Below are 20,548 nucleotides of genomic sequence, written 5' to 3' on the forward strand. Positions count from 1 at the left end.
CCTCCTGCCGCCCATCTCCTCTGGAAACACCACAGCTGTGGAAGGTTTGCAGGTAGGCAAAGAGGAGATGGTCACAGGGAATGGCAGAGCCAGAGCTGAGCACGGCACGCACTGATAAACCCCTGCCAAACCCTTTCCCTCCTGAAGCAGAATCCCCGTAATGGAAATAATTACCGAAGAAACGGACAAAAACTACTTCTGAATGAAATTTAAGCTTCAGCAGACCTCAGCACCGCCAGGAAACGCCAAGCACAAGCAACCATCCCTTCATCCCGCATTCACACCTTTTTCTGTTTCTGTTTCCCATGCAAAGTTATCAATCACTCCGAAACTGCTGGGGCTGGGGGCGGGGGGGGGCTGTGGATCAAGATTTGGCTGCAGAGTGCCGGGACAGGCTTCACCCGGCTCCGCAAACCCACCAGCCAGCCGTCTCATTTGGGGGGGGCAGGGTGTCTCTGGAACTGTGTGGTATAATGCACAATACTGGGGGAAAAACCCCAGCAGTTTTGTGGGGGACCTCTGGCAATACCCAGAAGGATGCATGTTACTGGGGGAGAAAAAGCCTATGTGATGGGGGGGAGGGGCAGAGGGGGTCCCTGGCAATACCCAGTACAGTATTGGGGGGAAAAAAAGCTGTACAATTTTGTGGGGGAACCTCTGGCGATACCCAAAATGGTGCATAGTACTGGGGGAGAAAAAAGGCTGTGTGGTTTTGGTGAGAATTTCTGGCAATACCCAGCGCAGCATTAGACAAAATAGAAAAAAAAAAAGGGGGAAAAAAAAAAAAGGGGGGGGAAAAAAAAAGGGGGGGGAAAAAGGGGGGGAAAAAAGGGGGGGAAAAAAGGGGGGGAAAAAAGGGGGGGGAAAAAAGAGAAAAAAAAGGGGGGAAAAAAGGGGGGAAAAAAGGGGGGAAAAAGGGAAAAAAAGGGGGAAAAAAGGGGAAAAAAAAGGGGAAAAAAGGGGGAAAAAAAGGGGGAAAAAAGGGGTGTGATGTTATGATTTTGGGGGGTACCCCGGCAATACGCAGTGTGATACACGGCGCTGAAAGGGACAGAGGAGAACCGTGTGATGTGGGGTGGGGGGCACGGACACTCGCTGGCAGTGCACAGAACGATGCGCACATTTTGGGGGGGGGCACCCAAGAGCAAGCCGCGGCCCCCTGCGGCGGGCACGGCGGCGGCACAGTGCCCGAGTAACTCCGGCACACGCCGCCGGGGTAAGAGCGCAGGAGGCGGAACCACAAACGGCGAATTGCCCGGGCTCAGTCACCCGCTGTCCCCCAAAAAGGGGGCGCGGGCAGCGCCCCCCCCCCCCCCCGCCCCCCGCCGGCAAAGGGGCGGGCAGCGCCGCCGCCGACCCGGCGCAGGGCGCGCGCAGGGCGCGCGGGGCGGCGGGCAGCGCCGCGGGTGCGGGCGGGCGGGCGGGCGCGCGCCCCCGCCCCGCCGCCGCGGCCGCTTTAAGGGCGGCGGGGGCGCGCCGCCGGGGCGCCCGGCGCGCCGCCGCCGCCGCCGCCTCTGCCTCTCCTCCTCGCTCCTCTCCGCCTCGCCTCGCCGCCGCGCCGCGCCGCGCTCCCTCTCCCTCGCCCCGCTTTAAAGTCTCCGCCAGGATCCGGGCTCGCCCGCCACTTCCTGTGGGGCAGGATGGAGCGCGCCGGGGCCCCGGCTGACCGCCGCCCGCCCGCCCGCGCGCGGAGGCGGCTCTGAGCGCCCCGTCCGCGGCATGCCGCGCGCCCCGCCGCCCCTGCCCGCCTGAGCCGCGCCGCCCCGCGCGGGGGGTCCCCGCGCCCGCGTCTCCCCCGCCCCACCGCGACGGGCTTTATTTTTTATTTCCATTTTTTTTTTCCCCCCCCGTGGAGGAGGCGAGCAGGAGCCCCCCGCTTTCTCCCGCAGGAAGAGAGAGGCGCGGGGAGAAACTTATTTTCAACAAGTTTTTTTTTTTTTTTTCTCCCCTTTTTTTTTTTCCCCCCCTGTCTGTTAATTATTTTAGCCCCTCTCCCCCTTTCGATGTGCGGCTTTGGACATGCGGAGGCTACTGCAACCGTGTTGGTGGATCTTTTTCTTGAAAATCACCAGCTCCGTGCTCCATGATGTGGTGTGCTTCCCCGGTGAGTGAGCGCGGCGGGTCAGGGGGTTCCCGGTGCCTCCGCCACGCGTGTCCGCGACCGCCGCTGGGGTGCCGGCGGGGCCCCCCCCGCGAGTGCGGAGGATGCGCCGGGGACCGCGGCCCCCCCCCCCCCCCCCCCCCCGGTTGCACGGCTGCCCCCGGCGCGGGGTTTCCCGCAGCACCCTCCCGGCTGCGGGCAGCGCTGCCCGCGCGTGGGGCCGTGCGCGGGGCGCGGGCTCGGCTCCGCGCGCCCGGCGCCGCGTCCCCCGGCCCCGGTGCATTGCAGCCCCCGACGGCGCGGGGCGGGCCGAGGGCTCCGTGCGCGCTGCCCGGCTTCCGCGGGGCTGCCTGCGGGCTGCCTTTGTGCTGCGGGACTGCCGCCCGCCCGCCCGCCCGCCCGCCGCGGGGAGCGTGGCTCCGCGCTCCCGTCCCTTGTGGCAGCCCCCGTCCCCCGCCAAAAACTTAGTTGCGCGCGGCCCCCTGCCCTCCCCGCCCCACTCGTGTCCGCCGTGGGGGTCTCGCCGTGCCGGCGCGCTGACCTTGGCAGGGCGGGGGGGAAGGGGAACGGGGGGGGGGACGACGGGGGGACGCGGGGCTGCGCGCCCGTTCCGCACCCGCGGCTGGCTCCGTGCGACCGCCGCCCCGCACCCGTGGGAGAGGGGCTGCGCGGGCGGGGGGCTCCCGGCGCCTACCGGGCTTACCCCCGCTTCGCACCCCGTGCCTTGCGCCTCTGCATCGCCCCACACCGAAACGCAGGGGCCGCGTACGACGGGGCCGGGCGGGCGCCCGCCCCGCGGTGTCCCCCGTGTCCCCCGTGTCCCCCCCCCCGCGCCCCCGGCCCGGGGGAACTTGCAGCGCCCGCGCGCGGGGCTCCGGCTCCCGCCGCCTCCGCAGTGCCGCCGGCCCTCCGCCAGGGGCGCTGCCGCGCCGCCGGGCGCCCCCGCGGGGCCGCGCGCCGCCCCGCGCCCCTCCGCCGGCGCGCGGCGCGGGCCCCGCCTGCTCGCGGCCCGCCGGGAGCTCGCGCTGAGGCCCCGCGGCGCTGCCGCTGCCGCGCCCCCGCCTGAGCCCCTTCCGCTGCCCCCCCGGGCGCGGCCGGGCGCCCCCGCACGCCCCGCAAGGGGGTTGGCTCTGTGCGGCTCTTTATTTAAATCCCTGGGCTTCCCCCCGCTCCTGGCAGTGGTGGGCTGCGACCTGGGGGGGGGTGATGCGGGGGGGCCTCGGGCAGGGCGAGCCCCGCTCCCCGCCCCCCTCCCCCTTGAGGTCCTCGCCCCGTGGCTCCTCCTGGCCCTTCGGTGGGCTCCTGGTGGGCCCGCGTCGTCGGCTGCGTCCAGGTGTGCAAGTGTGAAAAGAAAGCAGCACATTCTGGAAGCTTTATAGGAACTTCCACTTCCGATTCTCCCCCCCCCCCAAAATAACTCTTTTTTCCTAACCCCAAACACGGGGATAAGCAGATATACCCATCCTATCCCGGCCCTTCCAGCAGCTTCTCACATTGTAAAGTGATTTGAAGAAGAAAACCAAAATAAGTTGGAGAGAGGGTTAATACCTCTGCAGCTCTTGAAGAAACATTTATCTTCTTTGTATTGATTTCTTCTCAGTTTCGGTGCTCAGAGTGAAGCCTTTCTCTCTGGTTCTGATATATATTGTACAGTAATTACATCTGGAAGGCAGGCTCCAGGAACGCTTCAGGAAAACAAGCTGTGATGGAGGTTTAATATGACAGTATTGTACGACTCGCTGATTTAGATCAGTGGTGTTTGAGCCAGATAATATTTGCATTATGGTTTGAATATAAAGACGAATGCAAGCAGAGAGTAGTAGGTCTCTGGACATTTGCTGTGTGTAGGTAAACTCTTCAACGCTAGAAGCGGTAAAACAGCTGTGTAATACTTCGGAATGTTTCAGGGCTGTGCATCGCTAAAGGTTTGCTTGGCAAGCAAACTATTTTCCCGAAGGGCTTCTATGCATTTTGTTTTCGTCCAGAGCTACCATGTTAGACCTCAGTGACTTGCTTACTCTTTTATGCCTTCTTCTGAAAAGCAGCGATAGCTGGTGCGTGTGCGTGCAAGGGGGTGGTAAGCCCAACATCGTGATGAACGGGGACGCTCCGGACTCTGATCCGGGCATGGCACATCAGAGATGCCCCAGGCAGGAAAGCTGCAGGGGGGATCTCAGTGGACTATAACAGGACATTGGTGCCGAAAACATCCAATGGCAAATCATCGGAATTTGTGTTGGCGGGGAATCCCGACCAGATATTAACCATTTAGTATCTCCCACAAATGCTTCAGTACCTTTTTGTAGCATTTTCTAGAGAGGATTAGAGAATTAAGGTACTTGTTATTTGATGCGTTAAAAAGCATACAAGCATCTTCCTTCCCTCTGCTTCATATCTAGCTCTCTTTAAATGAAAGAGAGGTGGCTATTTATTTTCCCCCTGCAAATCACTTTACTTTGTGAAGAAAAATAAAGAGTATTTTTTTTCTTTGTTCAGCAACGATAAATGAACCATGTAGAAAATAAGTCTTTGCTGTATTCCTTTGTTAGGAGGATTATAATAGGTTTTCACTGTTTAAGTAGATATTTTGGTTGCTGTTCCTTTGGTTGCAATAAGAGGAAGGAGTCATTCTTGCACAAAAAATATGTGGGTAAGGTTTTGCTCTTTCTGAAGTGTTAAGTTCAGTGCATTTCTCTGTGGGCTTGTCGCTGGTAATTGCATGGCTTAATAAATCAAACTAAGACAAGGTAAGAGAGGTTGTTTCCATGGGGTCTGTTTGCTCATTAATCTAAATTCACAGTACCAAAAATCAGTAAGACATAAATATTAGCATTACTGCGATAACCTTACTACATAGTTTCTCAGTGCTTTGCCAAGAGAGGATAAATATTTTTTTTGTAAAGGAAAAAGTACACATTTGTGCAGTTCTTAGCTGTTGCTGTGACAATCCTGTCATCTAAGGAGTGACAATTGTTAGCATTTTCTTAGGCTGGATGCATAAATGAAAGTAATTTTCTTAAATCCAGTGTTGTCTCTCGTAGTGGATCGAATTGCGTTGCTGACCTGGTAACTGTCTGTAAATGGCTTTTGGATTTTGAGTCTTCATAGTTCTGAGTTGAGACTTAATTTTGCATGTAACTGTCTTCTGCTTGGAGAAAAAAAAAATATAGTAGGAGCTTTTTCCCTGTGAAGTAATCAAATGCTACTTCAGATAGTTTTAAAGGTACAGAGAAGACCGGCTTTGTTTATTAAAGATTTTACAGAGGAAGGTGCGTTGTGCACGTAGAGGAATACGGAACGTACAGGAGAGGGCCCTCCAAGACTTTATTTAGTCCTGTGGCTTCTATGAAGATGACACTTCTTACATTTTAATTATCCCTTATTTTCGGTGGCTTTTTAAAATATGCTTTATGTTACAGGAAGTTGCTAATGGAGTCCTTGCAGATAAAGAATGTCAAGTGAGCTTTCCCAGGCTGTAAGAGCTGAGCTTGCTGGTGCGCTTCTGGGGGGGAAGACTCAAGGGAGAGCTTTGCTCTCCATTAGCAGGTTTACAGGAGCTGATTTGTGGTTAACAGAGCCAGGACACAGCTTTCAAAAGTCTTCAAGTAGTCAAAGGAGCTGTCGGCACTAGCAGCCAGAGGAAGAGGCTTCCTAAGTTGGGGAGGAAGAGGCATCACGGAAGGAAGGGATTTCGGTATATCCAAAAGAGAAAGGAACACAGTTTGAGGGTAACTGGAATTCCCTCAGTCATATTGGGGTGGTTGCAGTGTCTAAAAATCCTGTATTCGGCCTGAGGATGTTGCTCTTCTTGGAGGAGTGAGGAGGATTTTTGCCTGTGTGTATGAGTTAGGATTTCTATTACTGCTCTCTCATCCTCTGTCTCCTCTCCTTTTTGTCTAGGAAGTGGGGACGAAAGGGGTTTTGAATCTGTTCAGAAAATGGATGTCTTGGTCAGAGCGGTGAGGAACTTGTGTGAGATGACATGTCGTTCACCTGTCCCTCCTGCGGCGGTGCTGGGAACCTCTGCTGAACAAATAGGTCCTGCCTGATAGTATAAAAATCACTGAAAACCACTTATTGATTTCAGTAGGGTGATGGTTTCACTCCCAGTTCCTGGGTGTTTGCAGGGACAAGTGTTGTCTGGAGTTATGTACGTGCACTCGGTTAAAGCTGTAGTGTTAGCAAGTTGTGCAAGTTTAATAGTTGGGCTTTGCTTCCCATGACAGAAAAGACAGATAACAGTGGGGACTCTATTCATCTTACGATCAGTGCTCAAGGACTACCATACTTAGAGTTTTCTGAAATAAAATGTTATTAACGTTGACTCTAATTTCAATGTTCAAGTTTCATGGTTAAATTAAAGAAATTACTTCAAACCATTAATCTCAACTGTCCTTGGAAAAAATGCTAATCATTTGGTTGCTGCTTTTTAGCAGCCAAATGAACGTGTAGCATGATGTGCTCTGAAGCCTAAGGGTATAGTAATAACACTGTACTTTAGCTAATATATAACTTTAATCTGAGAAATTATGGAAAAAATGAGACTAATTTCTGTTTGCATAAGTTACTGTGCTTCCATTTTTAATGATCAGAGTTGCTCCTGTGTGTTGATGAAATTGTAATTACTTATATTTATATGCCATGCTACTTAAAGTTTAATTCTAAACAGTATTTTTTTAAAGTATTTTAGGAAGTGGAATCTCATCAGTAGAGACAACTGTTCTTAAAAGATACGGAGTCATCTGAGGATGCAGATATGCACCAAATGCGTTAATTTATGGTTTTGTATATCCCTTCTGGGGACTGCTTGCTGCTTTAGGTGCCTAAGTATCTTTACAAATTTTTCCCTTCTTCAGGAGGTAAACTCCTGTCAATGTTCCTTCCAAGTGAAAGTTGTGGACCTGCACCTTCTTGCACCAGGTTGACAAGAATGTGACTTCATCAATTGCCAGAGTTACTCCCAGGAGGAATTGGCCCGTGTCAGCTTTGTGGAGACATACAGGGGTTGGAAGCAAAGCAGAGAAGGAAGATGTAAATTGATGCACGCTCTCATACTAAGCGGAGGAACCTGGGGCGTGGCCAACTGGAGATGCCCAACTAGAGAATAACTTTTGATGAAAACAGCTAGTTTTTACACTTGTGTGTAAATAATCCTGTAGGAAAAAAAAAAAAAAATCACAAGAAAAAAGATCCTTGGTTGCTGTTAATTTTTCATTACTCAGTATCTTGTGGTAGAGCTGATGATCATGGTATCCATCTTTATTTTAATGCTGCTAAGACGTGGTACAGCTCTGCAAAGTGATCTTGCCCCGCTTCAGTGAGGACAGGTGTACTCCTAGGTGAATCAGGGCTACATTGGTCATGTCTTCAAATGCTTGCCTTTCAATGTACCGTTGTCGTGTTGAGGCACGGCTGCCGGGACACAGTGGATTCCTGGTTTATGCCTTGAGCTGTCACATATTTGTAGCCTAAGCAGAGGCTCTTCCCACCCAGAACGTGAACAGATGAATGAGGGTGCAGATTGCAAGCACAGCAGTGAAGATGCTGTGATACTCCGTGGTGTTGCTGTTCTTGTTTCATTTTTCTCTTTCTCTGATTGCTAGCAGTAATGATGGGAAGCTGAAGGAAGCAGTGGTGGTGAATAAACTCCCCAGCTGACTGGAGGAGGAGGGAGGACACAGGACAGTAAGGAAACTAAGAAGTTCATGCAATCACTCTAAGATATGTTTTTATTACACTGAATGGGCTCACCTTACAGCAATTTGAATTACTCTTCGAGTGAACTACGGTTAAAATAAAATCAGTTAGTACATGGCCTTGTTTTTTTTTAATGTGGTTTTATTATGCATCTCTTAAGTTTGCTTGGGAGTTGAAGTACTAGCGTTCTTAATTATCAAGTCATTTGAATAATGATGAACCATTTTCTAGAACTTAAGACTTGACCGCATCGTGCACCTGCCAGCAATACTGACACATAAAATTTCAATTGATGTGGGTGTTGCAGTTTTTCTACGCATAATGCTGCAGTGATGCCTGAATATGTTTATCCTGTGCCAGTGCCTGCTTTGAGGGACTTTGCATTCATAGCGTGGAGGCCTTTCTAAAGAAAATCTAGGTGTTTTGAGACTTGGATGCTTAACTTAGGAAAGCTGCTTTGAAAAATCCTTTTCTCTGCTTGCAGATATGTAATGAATGAGACCTTGAGCCATGAAGAGCTGCATTGGTATTTAGGAGCAAAATGTGAAATGTTATTTGGTCTTGTGGCTGCTGTTTTGTCCTCTTTTTTTTTTTCCTTTTTTTTTTTTTTTTTTTTCTTTTTTAAATAAAATGTGCCTGTCTCCCTGACAGAGTGCTGTTAAAGTTCTTCTGTTGGGAATCGGTTTATTCTGCTGACAGTAAAGGACAGCTATCTGATAACTCCTCGCAGGCAAAGCGGCCAGTTGTTCAGTTTTCCCACACTTCACTTTTTCCATCTTCTGTCCTTGCAGGAGGCTTGTAAGAGACATATAAAATGCTATAATACTTGCTTTAATCAAAGCAGTGCCTTGCCCTTTCCTTACTCCTATAAAAGCATCTACAATTTAGATTATTGTTTTTTAGCAGTCTGAAGGCTTATACTGGGAGTTCCTTGGTCAGTTTGTCAGACTGGTTGAAAAGCAGTGATTGTTGTCCCAGAGTGGAAGAGGACTTCACGGTAACAAGTGATGAACACTGAATAAGCGGGATATGAAGGTAAAAAGCACTTGTGCCAATGTACCGGATAAGCCATTTTTCTACTGCAGAGGTAAATAGAAACAGTTCTGTCCTGAACCTTGCTGATCCTAAACAGTAAGCAAGTAATTTTCTTTGAGTCTCATTCCATTTCTTTAAAACAAGGATGTCTGTGAAGTAACCCCCACACCGCTGAGGACCAGTGCCTGCCTTTGGGTCCGTTTGGTGTGCTTAGAAGTGCTCTTCTCTTAAATATCTTCCCCACTTTCTTTTTTCTTTTTTTTTTTTTTTTTTTTAAATCCCCTTCTGGATTTTAAAATAACTCATTTTATATCTTAGGAGGTAGTGAAGTTAGTGATACATATCTCAAAATAAATAAGTCTTGGCTAAGAGGTTTTTAGAGCAAGGTTAGTATTTTTTTTTTTTTTTTTTTAATGGGTGGATGTTTATATAAGCTTCAGTTTAGTGGGCCTCAGTATGAGACTGTTGTGTCCGTCTGTCCCCCATCCCCTGGAAACTCCAAGTTGAGACAATACTTAGTAGCTTTCAAATAATTAAGTGCAGACCTACACTGCTATCACAAGTGAGTTTAGGGATTAAATTTTCGATAGTCTTTCGTTGGTATTTTGATTCCTAAGGTGCTTTCAGACTTCTGGAGATCATGGTATAGATTTACTGCAGTCAAAGTAGAAATGAGGGTTTGTGCACCATGACTGTCCCTTAAACATTGTGCATCCATTTAGTAGGTAGGCAGGGAGAACCAGTCGAATGTTTCTTCTTGTTGGCCTCCATGCTACTTGTAACTAGTTTACTTGTTATTCTTACAGTGCAGTAGCTGGTGTATTTTGTATTTTAATCCATGCTTAAAATACAACTAAAATTTGCCTGTTGACAGCAGTTGCATCATATTTTAATTGGTGAGACTTGCTAATGGAGTGTTCAGGTTCTAAAATTAGTTGTTTATTTTTCCTTTCTTCTTTGCCCAAGGGTTTTGCATCAGATTATATGGCTTCGATATAACTGTTTGTGTTCCAAAGCAACACCTTTGTGCGGTTTTAGCTATTTAAGTAAGTGTTAAAAGTATGGGCTCAGTGACAGCAGTTTCAGAAACTGTGACTTTTTAAATTGTTTCTTACTACATTGTTTATGCATTGTAAAGTGATTCTCTTTTGTTTACTGTGAATTAATTCATTGTTACCTTTGTAAACCTGGGGTGCAAAATGTGCAAGTTTATAATGTTTTATCTTGGCATAATGGCAGGTCCTCAGCTGCTGCAAATTGTCATAGCAGGAGTGATGCTGCTGTTTCTGTGGCAGCTTTTGTCAGGTGAGGATTTGCACCATAACCCTCATCACAGCATTATTCTGAAAAATGACCGTGCATATTCTTTTCAATATTGCCACAGGCTGGCTTTGTGTCAAAGGTGCACAGTTTTGATACTGTCTTTATGCTTCTTGGAGGGTTTTTCTTTTACTGTGTGGTGAAATGCAAAACCACCTTTATGCACGATTCTGCTCGCTGTGAAGCAGAGGTGTCCTGTTAAAATTCTGGCTTTCTGGAGGGACGCTTGTCATGTGTATTGGTCCTTGGAATCGTTCTGTTCGGTTGTACCTAGTTTTTTGACCAAAGCTGTGGCTGTTGCAAAGGAATTCGTGAGGTTTAATGTCAACAGCTGTCTTTTTTTTTTTTTTTTTTTTTTTAAATCAATTGTTTGTATGATGCCCATTCTGAAGCGATACCCAACTTCTTTTCCAGGAAATAAAGTAGTTACCAAAATAAACAAACCACTAAAAAAAAGTAGTTGTTTGAATTATTCACTGTAGCTGTGAAGCTCAAACTGCAAATATACAGCCACGTTAACAACTGTCTTGTATCTGTTTCACTTTTCTCTAGTAGTTTAAAGAGCCCTCTGATATTTTGTTACCATGAAAGTACTTGCACATTACAATAAAACCATAAAACCATGTCACAACATCCTGGTTAACTCGGTGACCTGAACTCCCCAAGCCTTTTGCTATCAGATTTTTATCCATCCTCGAATAATTTTCGTAACAATCTTTTTTTGCCTTTTCTACTTCTTTTTTTTTCAACTTATTTTTAGAAAGGTGCACACCACATCTGAACACTGGTCTTATTCATATCATATATGTGCGATGCTATTGCCCTTTCTGTTTGTCCAAGGATTTTCAGTGGCCTATTTTTCTGCCACAGCAAGAAAGCTGGTGTTGATTGTTTGCCTAGTATGACTTCTAGATCGTTATTGGAGTCAGGGCAGAACAGAATAGTCTGCTGTTCAGCGCATGTGGCCTGGATCGCTAATTCTTAGGGGTTTTAACTTTATTAAAATAAACTCTTTGAGTGGATCTTCTTTTTCTTAAGTGACTTGAATACAGCTATAGTGGCGATTTTAGCAGTAGAAAGAAAGGCAGGCCTCTTCGACTTAAGTCCTCTGCAATCTTAGTGTCTCAGATGCATCTTTTTGTTCCCGTTTTGTTTGTTTCCTTTTGTAGCTCAACAGTTTTTAAGGCAGTAGCAGTCAGTGCATCCCATAATAGTCCAGGTGCCTGTTGTAGCGCTATATAAAATGGGTATCTTAGGGTTTGGCTTCTGTTAAGCATTGTAAACTGGAAGGCTTCATACAGTTCCAGCACATGGAACCTTCTGGTCACAGTGATCACCCTTGTGTGGTAACACTGATGTGGCTAACAGTTGAACTTTGTTGGAAACTTGGAGTGGGGATTACCATTTGGATGGAACCCCAAGGAGGCAATAGTTTTCTTAGGAATATGTCTTTTTTTTTTTTTTTTTTCCCCCATCCATTCCTTCACCCTGTTGCTGTTATTCATGCTGCTGGTTTTGGTAGGAAGGGTTTCTTGTAGTGTCCTCACTTTCTTCTGCTGCTGGATGCAGGTGGGGGGGCTGGATATTGAGCCAGGTGCAAGAATTTAGAAGATCTGCTGTTACTGTGGCCCTGTTTCCATTAGGGTGGCCTCCCTTGGATGCTTTTAGCTTTCCGCCTTAATTGTGTTCGTTTTGGACGAACTTGTACCATGCACCAAATGAGGAAAACCAGTCCCTTCTCCCCCAGCTAATATTATCTGTCTGGGAAGGTAGGTGAGAAGGTGGAGAGATCCTTATGACTAAAGCACAGCGGGAGTCCAATCTTCCAAATGTGAGAGCCTTCGCCAAAAAACCCTGAGAAGACGTGATCAGCTAATATTGGATCAAGTTCTGGCGTGCCGAAAGGATCGTAAACTTAATCGTGCTTGATCGATGCTGATGCTTCTCGTGTGCTTCAGGAGAACAGAGTGCAGCATGAGCCAGGCAGGCCCTGGCAGCGCGTGCTGCCTGGGGAGCTGGGAGGTGTCACCAGGCAGCCTGCCAGGAAGGTTTTAACTAGCCTTTAAAGTGATGGACTAGATGGCCATCACCAGAAGTTCCTTCCAGCGTTGTGCTGTGCTGCACATGCTCTTACTGTGCACCCTAAGCCTCTGGTGGCCCCTGCTCCGTGTCCGTGCTCGCCCTGGAGACTGGAGGAGTAAAACGTATCTGCGGCTGCCGCAGCCTGCGAGAGGCTCGTGGTCAAAGAGCCTCTGCTGTGCGCAGAAGGGGAGCACGATGCCCGATGTTATTACTTGCTAGAGCGTGAAGCCTGCAAGTAATGGTAATACAAATGTATTTCAATTTGTAACCTGGCCTTCTGTATCGAGATTGGACTACTTCTGTTGCACATGTGCATCACTTGGGGAAACATGCTGATAGTACTTAACATTTAATTGCTTCTCTTGATTTTATTTGTAAATTAGAATCTAGAGGACCTGTAAGGAAAAAAAAAAACCAGTAGAGCTTAATTGGACAACGTTTTACAGTAACTAAAAAAAAAAAAAAGACATGTAGCTTTCCAGCTTTTGGAGCTGAGACAAATGCAAATGCAAACTTACTTATTGATCCATACATATGATATCATATTTTAACTACTGTCTAAACTGGAGGTCATCTCTATACTAGATTGCTTAAGAATCTGTCTATCTTATCACATCTTGTACTCATTTATAGTTGTTTCCATTTCTGGCTTTGTTGGAGAGACAGCTAGTGTTTCAACCTAAATTAAAATCAATAAGAAGCAATTTCGTTTGTTTTTTAACTACTAGAGCAGGCTTTTTTTTTTTTAGTAAACCTCTGTATGTTCAACTAAGTCACTTGGTTCTTTCCATCAAGATAATTGCCAGACCTCATTAATTCCTTATTTTTGCATATGTAGGAATGGGTTTATTTTCCAGTGTACCTAACAAAATGTCAAATATGATTTAAAAATAAACATTTATTTTAAATCATCACTGAGAAATAAATGCAGTAAAGAATACTTGGCAGTTAGTAGTTTAAAAACATCTTGAGGGGAAGCATATGCTTGGGGCTTTGGTGAATGCTGTTGATGCAGGAGTCCTGCACTGGCAGGGTAGCACAGGCTTCCCCTGGCACATTTGGGCAATGTTCTGCAGGGACGACTTGAGTGGAAAAAGCAGAGTCTGGGTCTCTGTGCCTTCAGTCCTTGGCTTGGATATATCTGCATCAGACCAATTCATGCAAGAAGCTGTTGTCATATTGTCAGCTGGCTTTTACCACGCAGTCAGCAGATTGCCAGCAATAACAATTAACCTGGGTTAAATTCAACATGGAATTCAGACTGAAGCAATGTTGGTTCTTCCTAGATAAGGCAGTGGTGAACCATAGCATAATATTAGAGTAAATATCTGATGAAGCGTCCAAAATAGGATGTGTTGCTGCTCTGGAGAGTTGATCACAGAGCGCAGGAAATCATCTTCTCTAGTTTGCAGTACAGGCTGCCCAAATGGACAGAGATGGACACATTACTGTGTAATGATTGTCCTCTATGTTTCTGAAGTTTATGGAGGTTCAGTTTTCACTGGCAAGGCTTCCTGTCGCTGTCGTAGGTATCCAGTTGGAAGAACTGGTTTGTGTCTTTTAAGAAACAGCATTTCCATAAAGGGTAGACCAGACGCTGTGGTGGAGAACCTGGCTCTCAGGTGGCAGCTTTTGGTAAAGTGTTTGCTCTACCTCTTCTGGCTGAAGTGAAGTTCAGCATCTAGCGATGTTGGGCCAGTGTCTATATGGGCATTTATATTCTTCTGCATCTTGTTCTAAATTGTGCAAGGTGAAACTTTAGTCCCTGGAAAAGTGAATGCCAGTATCGTTCTCAGGTGCTTCTTTGGGTTGCTGTGATCTTGCCCATTGCTTCTCATAATTTCAGAAATGTTTAAGAATTCCTGGAATTCTTAATTCTGAATACAAGAACCTCTTGGATGGTCTAAATCACATTTTGTGTTTAACTTTCCTTTGAAGATCCTGAGTATTATGAGCTTCCTGTTACTTTAATCTCTTGGGTTCAATTTTCTCTCACCTTTTCTTTTGCTTCCACTTGCTTTGATTCAGATATGTTAATGAGTCAAAGAAGAGGGCAAACCAAGGGCAAAAAGAGGCAGATCTGGCTACCCTGGTAATCAAAGCAAGAGTCTGTTCCCTTAAGTAAACTGTCAAAGCAGTGTTTTGTAGGAACAAAACATAATTAGTAGATAGATGACACTAATGAAAAGCACATTTCCTTCATCCTTGAAGACAACTTAAGAGTTGTGCGTGAATTGCTTGAATTTGATATCAAACCAGCAAACCATTTCTTTTTAACTAGTCACTTAAAACCACACAGGAATTTATGTTTATGTGCCAAGAAGCCAGCTATGTTTAAAAATATATGAGCAGACCTGGTACACAGTGTTCCAGTAATGTAAAATAAAAGCAACTTGTCCACATGCTAGTGACATCTATTGTAAGTGAATCCCAAGCCATAGTTCAATACAAGGAGTAATACATTACAGCACAAACAGATTCCCTGTCAAAAAGGTAATTAATACCTCATGTCAAACACTATCTGCATGTACTGCTTTCTCTGTTTCATGTTATTAAGTAGCGTGACCTTTTCTCTTTCCACAATTAGCTTTCAAGGTGAAAACCAACTTAGGAAGAAAATTAACTTTTTTTTCATTGGATCTGAGGAGTCTTATAGTTTCGTAGCAGTCTTGATTACACCTTCACGCTTTACAGTTTTGATTGCTATCTTTAGAATAGAATTGTTAGGTTGGAAAAGACCTTTAAGATCGCCAAGTCCAACCATTAACCTAGCCCTGCCAAGTCCACCGCTAAACCATGTCCCCAGGCACCACATCTACACGTCTTTTCAGTACCTCCAGGGATGGGGACTTAGCCACTTCCCTGGGCAGCTTGGCAACCCTTTTGGTGAAGCAATTTTTCCTGGTATCCAATCTAAACCTCCCCTGGTGCAACTTGAGGCCATTTCCTCTTGTCCTATCACTGGTTACTTGGCAGAAGAGACCAACACCCACCTCATTACAGCCTCCTTTCAGGTAGTTGTAGATAGTGATAAGGTCTCCCCTGAACCTTCTTTTCTCCAGGCTAAACAACCCCAGTTCCCTCGGTCGCTCATCATAAGTCTTGTTCTCTAGACCCTTCACCAGCTTCCTTGCCCTTCTCTGGACACGCTCCAGCACCTCAATGTCCTTCTTGTAGTGAGGGGCCCAAAACTGGACACAGTATTCGAGGTGCGGCCTCACCAGCGCCAAGTACAGAGGCACAATCACCTCCCTGCTCCTGCTGGCCACACTATTCCTGATACAAGCCAGGATGCTGTTGGCCTTCTTGGCCACCTGGGCACACTGCTGGCTCACGTTCAGCCAGCTGTCGACCAGCACGCCCAGGTCCTTTTTGGCCAGGCAGCTTTCCAGCCACTCCTCCCCAAGCCTGTAGCGTTGCATGGGGTTGTTGTGACCCAAGTGCAGGACCCGGCACTTGGCCTTGTTGAACCTCATACAGTTGGCCTCGGCCCATCGGTCCAGCCTGTCCAGATCCCTCTGCAGAGCCTTCCTACCCTCCAGCAGATCGACACTCCCAGCCAACTTGGTGTCATCTGCAAACTTACTGAGGGTGTGCTTGATCAACAGCTCTTCATTTCTGTAGTTTGAGATTGCATTCCCCTATTTGCTTCTGTATTTTGGGAGACATCATTTGGCATTTTGGCTGCAGACTGTGTCTGCAGAGCCAGATGAGGCTTGTAAGATGCATGCTGTCAATGGGTAACAACTCCAGCTTGTCTCATTTGCACTCTATTAGTAACAAGTTCACTTGCTAAATAATTCTCTTCTCATCTTCAGTTTTTAATTTACCTGACAGTTGTGCTTTCTGTTGAACTGAGACTATGAGCACCCGCTGTAATAAAGCAGTGCTCTCTTTCTTTGCAAAACCAGATGTTTCTAAACTACATACACTGAGTATGACAGACAGGGCTTACAGTTGGATTTGTCTTTTTGCTTCTATTTGTGAAATAGAGGCCATCCTGGAGTTTGCTACATTTGGTTGCGTTCCTTGGAAATACTGTTGAAGCACATGGGCCTTACTGAGACTATTCTTTCTTGATGAGCTGGAAATAAAATACATTGTTTTGGTGAACACCATTTCTGTTCTCATTGACTGTCTGGGCCGTGTAATACTGAGCGAAATAAAGGATCAAAGTCAGTAGCACTGTCCTGTCTGCCCTGGAAAGCTGATGAATTGTTCAGTGCTTCCCTTGATGCCTTTCAGTGACTTCTGCTGTGATCGATATAAGCAGCATCCACAAAAATTGGACCCTTCTGCTAGCTCTCATGCTTGCGAGTAAAGTGGAGAAAACTCGATTTCTTTTGCTGTTTAAGCCCTTGCTGTCCTCACACATGTGCTCTATGAGAGGTCTGCTTACCTCTTTGTTTTATTACGTGACCCTGCTGTCCTGCTTTCCAGGATGACACTTCAGTGGTGCCAAGCTGGGTGTGAAGGAGCTAATGCTGTGGTTTTGTATATATCCCTGCCCCCTGCCCAAAAGCTCCAGAGGTCTTTCAGCTGGACTGTAAGGATAATACACTGTTAGTGTCTTTAATATTTGCAGCCTTTCTCAGAAAGAGCTTAGACTGAGGAATTGTCTATTATTCAGAACTATCAATACCTTTGGAAAGCTGCTTTGCCATTCCTTTGCTCTTTCATCTTGACTGTCTTCTGCTGGTGAATTGTTCGGATGGTCACTGACCTTTGCGGTTATTCTGGTAGTCTTTGCCATGTGGGTTCCTGAGCCATCCTCCTTGCTGCAAAACCAAAATCCAGCAAGAGGTGCAGTGCTGCCTTCCTGAGCACTGATGTATTGTCTTTGCTGTAGGTGGTTGCCTCTCATCTGCATGGACACTCCCGTTTGGACCGGGGGCTCCTTTCTTTGCCCCATCCCTCTCTGGTGTAGCTGGGCCCTTATGCTTATGCAGTGTTTGTTATCGAGACCTTATGTGGGCTTCAAGCAGGATTCAGCAGTGCCTGAATGCGTAAGCTGAGGCTAGCTGTGTCATTCATCCTCTTGTGGCTGAGCGGTTGGAGCAGTCTTCTGGACTTCGGGACCTGATTTCTCGGATATTTTGTGTCTTGCCCTTACTGGCAAGGAGGATGCTCTGATGCTCTAGAATCAGATGCTCTTTTCTGACAGTCTGCTCTGTCTGGTCTGTTGAGCACTTCTGAGGTGCTATTTTGCATTCAAGTTGCTATTTGTTGCTATATATATATTTATGTATGAATACTACTGCTTTTAAAACCTGGCATAATAATAATTAAGCTTAGGAATTATATACTTGAATAGGTTTCTTCCATCAGTAAGGCAGTTAGGTGGATTAGAACAAATATTCAGCAGATGTTGTAGTAGTAGAGTAGAACTGACTTCACATTGGGGATTCATAATGTGTGTCTGAATCCATGCTTATAGACAAAATTGCGAAATGAGATTTTTTTGGAAGAACAGTCTTGTCCAAAGAACAGACGAGGCTACGTTATAGGGCAGGAAATTTCTTTGGTAGGTGATACTGAAGTCAGATGGCCTTGTGATTCCTTTGGCTGAAGTGTATTTGGCTAATGCTTTTTTGTAAACTTTGAAGCCAGAGTTGTATGTATGCATATAAAAACTGATAGCATCTGTTAATTTTGCACCGGAGTTGAAGTGGTATGGAGAAAGCCTATGTTACATAGTAGCAGGTAAGTAGTTATACAGGACTGTTGGTTTTGGTCTGGAAAAAAGCCCTCCCTGTTCAGTTCAGTGGAGGTTTCCACCTTAAGTGTGATGGTGCAACATCAGATGAAATCTGATTAGTGAGTGATTTATTGCAACGTTGACAAGAAAAAACTATCTACTACAGGATATGTTGATGGAGGGCAATGATACTTCATTGCAGTTCCTTCCCTGAAAAGCTACAGTGGCATTGATGTTTTATTGTTTACATGTTGTTTCATCAGTTTGGGCAGTTAGTGTCATGGAGGGGAGGTGTGTGGAGATTGCTTGTTTTCAAACGCTAATGCCTATAGACACATTTTTTTTTTTTTCAATGAGTAAAGCCAGTGAAGAAGCAAGCTATTTGTACAATCATGTTCGCAGTCAGATTGCTCCCTTTTCCTGTCTATGCTCCATTTTACCAACTATATATTTTCTTTAGTATTTCAAGAAGAAGACTGAAAAAGCAATAGAAACCATGGCAAGAGTCTGTGTAAAACACATATTGGTGTTCTAAAAATCAGTTTAATTTTAGCATGTATTTTAACATAAACTTCAGCTGGTTTTTTTGTTTGCCACTTCTTCCCCAGTTCAACTGTTTTCCATTCCATGCCAGGAGTGTTTGTGAAGCCCAGAATTCTTACTGTGCAACACGTGAGAATTCTGCAAGTGATAATTATAAGGAAATTGCATGGTATAATATACCAGATCACAGGTGATTTGCTCAAGGAATAAAAGAATTGGAGGGATCTGATGATAATTTTGAAGGAAAAAAACCCCTGATTCTGGGGGACTGTATACTGTAGAATCTTAAACTTGATGGTTTCTAGTGTCCTGGTTTGAACCTTACTTTGAAGAAACGTAGGCCTTTAAGAGCTATGGGGTGTGTTGCCCCTAAAGACCTTGATGTCTCCTGATGTTCCAGTATCCCTGAGAAGGGCACCAATGGACTGGGCCATAGCTATTTTTGAAATAACGAAGCTAGACAAACATGCTAAAAATACTTTCTTAAGTTGGCTTGCGTGTAACCAGCACTTCTCAGATGACAGTCTGCATTTTCATCACTTCTGGGATGTTGAACCAGGTTGAATTGGTCTAGCTTTTGTTACTGGAGTTGTGTCCGACAGCTACAGAAGAGCTGCATCTGATGCCCTGTCTTCCTTGCAGTGAAGGCCAGTGTGAACGCGTCGCACCTGTGACTGGCAAACTGAACTCCTTTGTTCTCCTTAGACCAAAGTCACTCCTGATTGAGAGGCATTTAAATCTAATTTAGGACAAGAGGAAATGGGCTTAAGCTGCGCCAGGGGAGGTTTAGACTGGAAATTAGGAAAAATTTCTTTACGGAAAGGGTGGTCCGGCATTGGAACAGGCTGCCCAGAGAGGTGGTGGAGTCACCATCCCTGGAGGCGTTTAAAAAACGGGTAGATGTGGCACTTCGGGATATGGTTTAGTCTGGTCTACCCTTGATTAGTCTAGAGTGGGCTTGGTAGTGTAGGTTAATGGTTGGACTGGATGATCTTAAAGGTCTTTTCCAACCTAGATGATTCTATGATTCTATGATTCTATAATTAAACGTGAACAGTTTGGACCATGTTCATCATAATATACCCATACACACAGTCTGTCCTGGCTCCTTGTGTTCCTGTATCTTGTGTAACGCTTAAAACATTGCAGTGAAAGGAGACACTAAGGCAGGCATCCAGTTGTTGCCTTGCGTTCAGTGACATGGATTGTTTTGGTCAGAGAAACATTGTGAGATTCCTCATTGCATTCTCCCATCTGTGTGAGTGTGGCTTGAGGGTTCTGGTTTGGTTAATGTGGGAGCTTGGATAACTGAAGAAGTATGTGTGGATGACAAGCTCTGAGGAGGTGGCTGTGCCTTTTCCCTCCTAGACTCTGGCTCAGCAGGGTGCTGGCGAAGTTATTGATGGTGCTTTCAAGACTTGCTGCACAAGGATGAAGTTGCGTGCCTGGGCATATGCTGACTGAAACAGCTCGCTGAAGGCAGGATGGCTTCTCGCTGTTGTGGCAAAGGAGAAGGTGAACTCCTGTGCTGCGGTTTGTGGGGCTTAGCTGAATTTAGGTATCAAATGGCAAGACTTCCTTCTGCTTTAATCCCTGTGCAGACAAAGAGCGAGAGAGCAGCCAGGGTACAGTGGAGCTCTTTGCATCTTGGGAGGCAGGAGCACCTTTCTGTCGGGGAATTGGGGATCTTGGTGCATTGCCATGCCATCAGTGAAGTCAGGCTGCCAGACAGCCTTCTCGGCCTGGGAGTTATACATGCAGGTGTCAGCCTAGCTGATTTCTCTCCTTGGGAATGAAGATAAGGAGAAGCATATGTTGCACAGCAATAGCTTGATCTGTTTGAGTGGATCCAAAATGCTTGTGAGGACTCTCTGGTATCTGTGTGGGCACTGTTTATGGCACTAGGAGACATCCTTAAAGAGTCCTAATGTCTGACAGCGCTGAGTACGAGTACCTTCACAACGAAGAAGAGATGGTGTATATTCCACAGAGAAATTGTTTTTTTTCTTTAATGGCTTGAATTCCTTTGGATGCATCTGTCTATCGGACCACCCTACATTTCAAAAAAAAAG

At 46.4% G+C, this 20,548-nt stretch overlaps 1 protein-coding gene across 1 annotated transcript in view; it reads left to right on the top strand.

The window, feature by feature from the left end:
- Positions 1–2,019: 2,019 nt before the first annotated feature.
- Positions 2,020–20,548, top strand: part of PTPRG (protein tyrosine phosphatase receptor type G) — a 417,051-nt gene continuing 398,522 nt past the window's right edge. Inside the window, exon 1 of the mRNA XM_075714254.1 lies at positions 2,020–2,104. Within this exon, the coding sequence (XP_075570369.1) occupies positions 2,020–2,104 (85 nt within the window). The remainder of the gene's footprint in view (positions 2,105–20,548) is intronic.

The sequence above is a fragment of the Pelecanus crispus genome, chromosome 7 (assembly GCF_030463565.1).
Source record: "Pelecanus crispus isolate bPelCri1 chromosome 7, bPelCri1.pri, whole genome shotgun sequence".
NCBI lineage: Eukaryota > Metazoa > Chordata > Aves > Pelecaniformes > Pelecanidae > Pelecanus > Pelecanus crispus.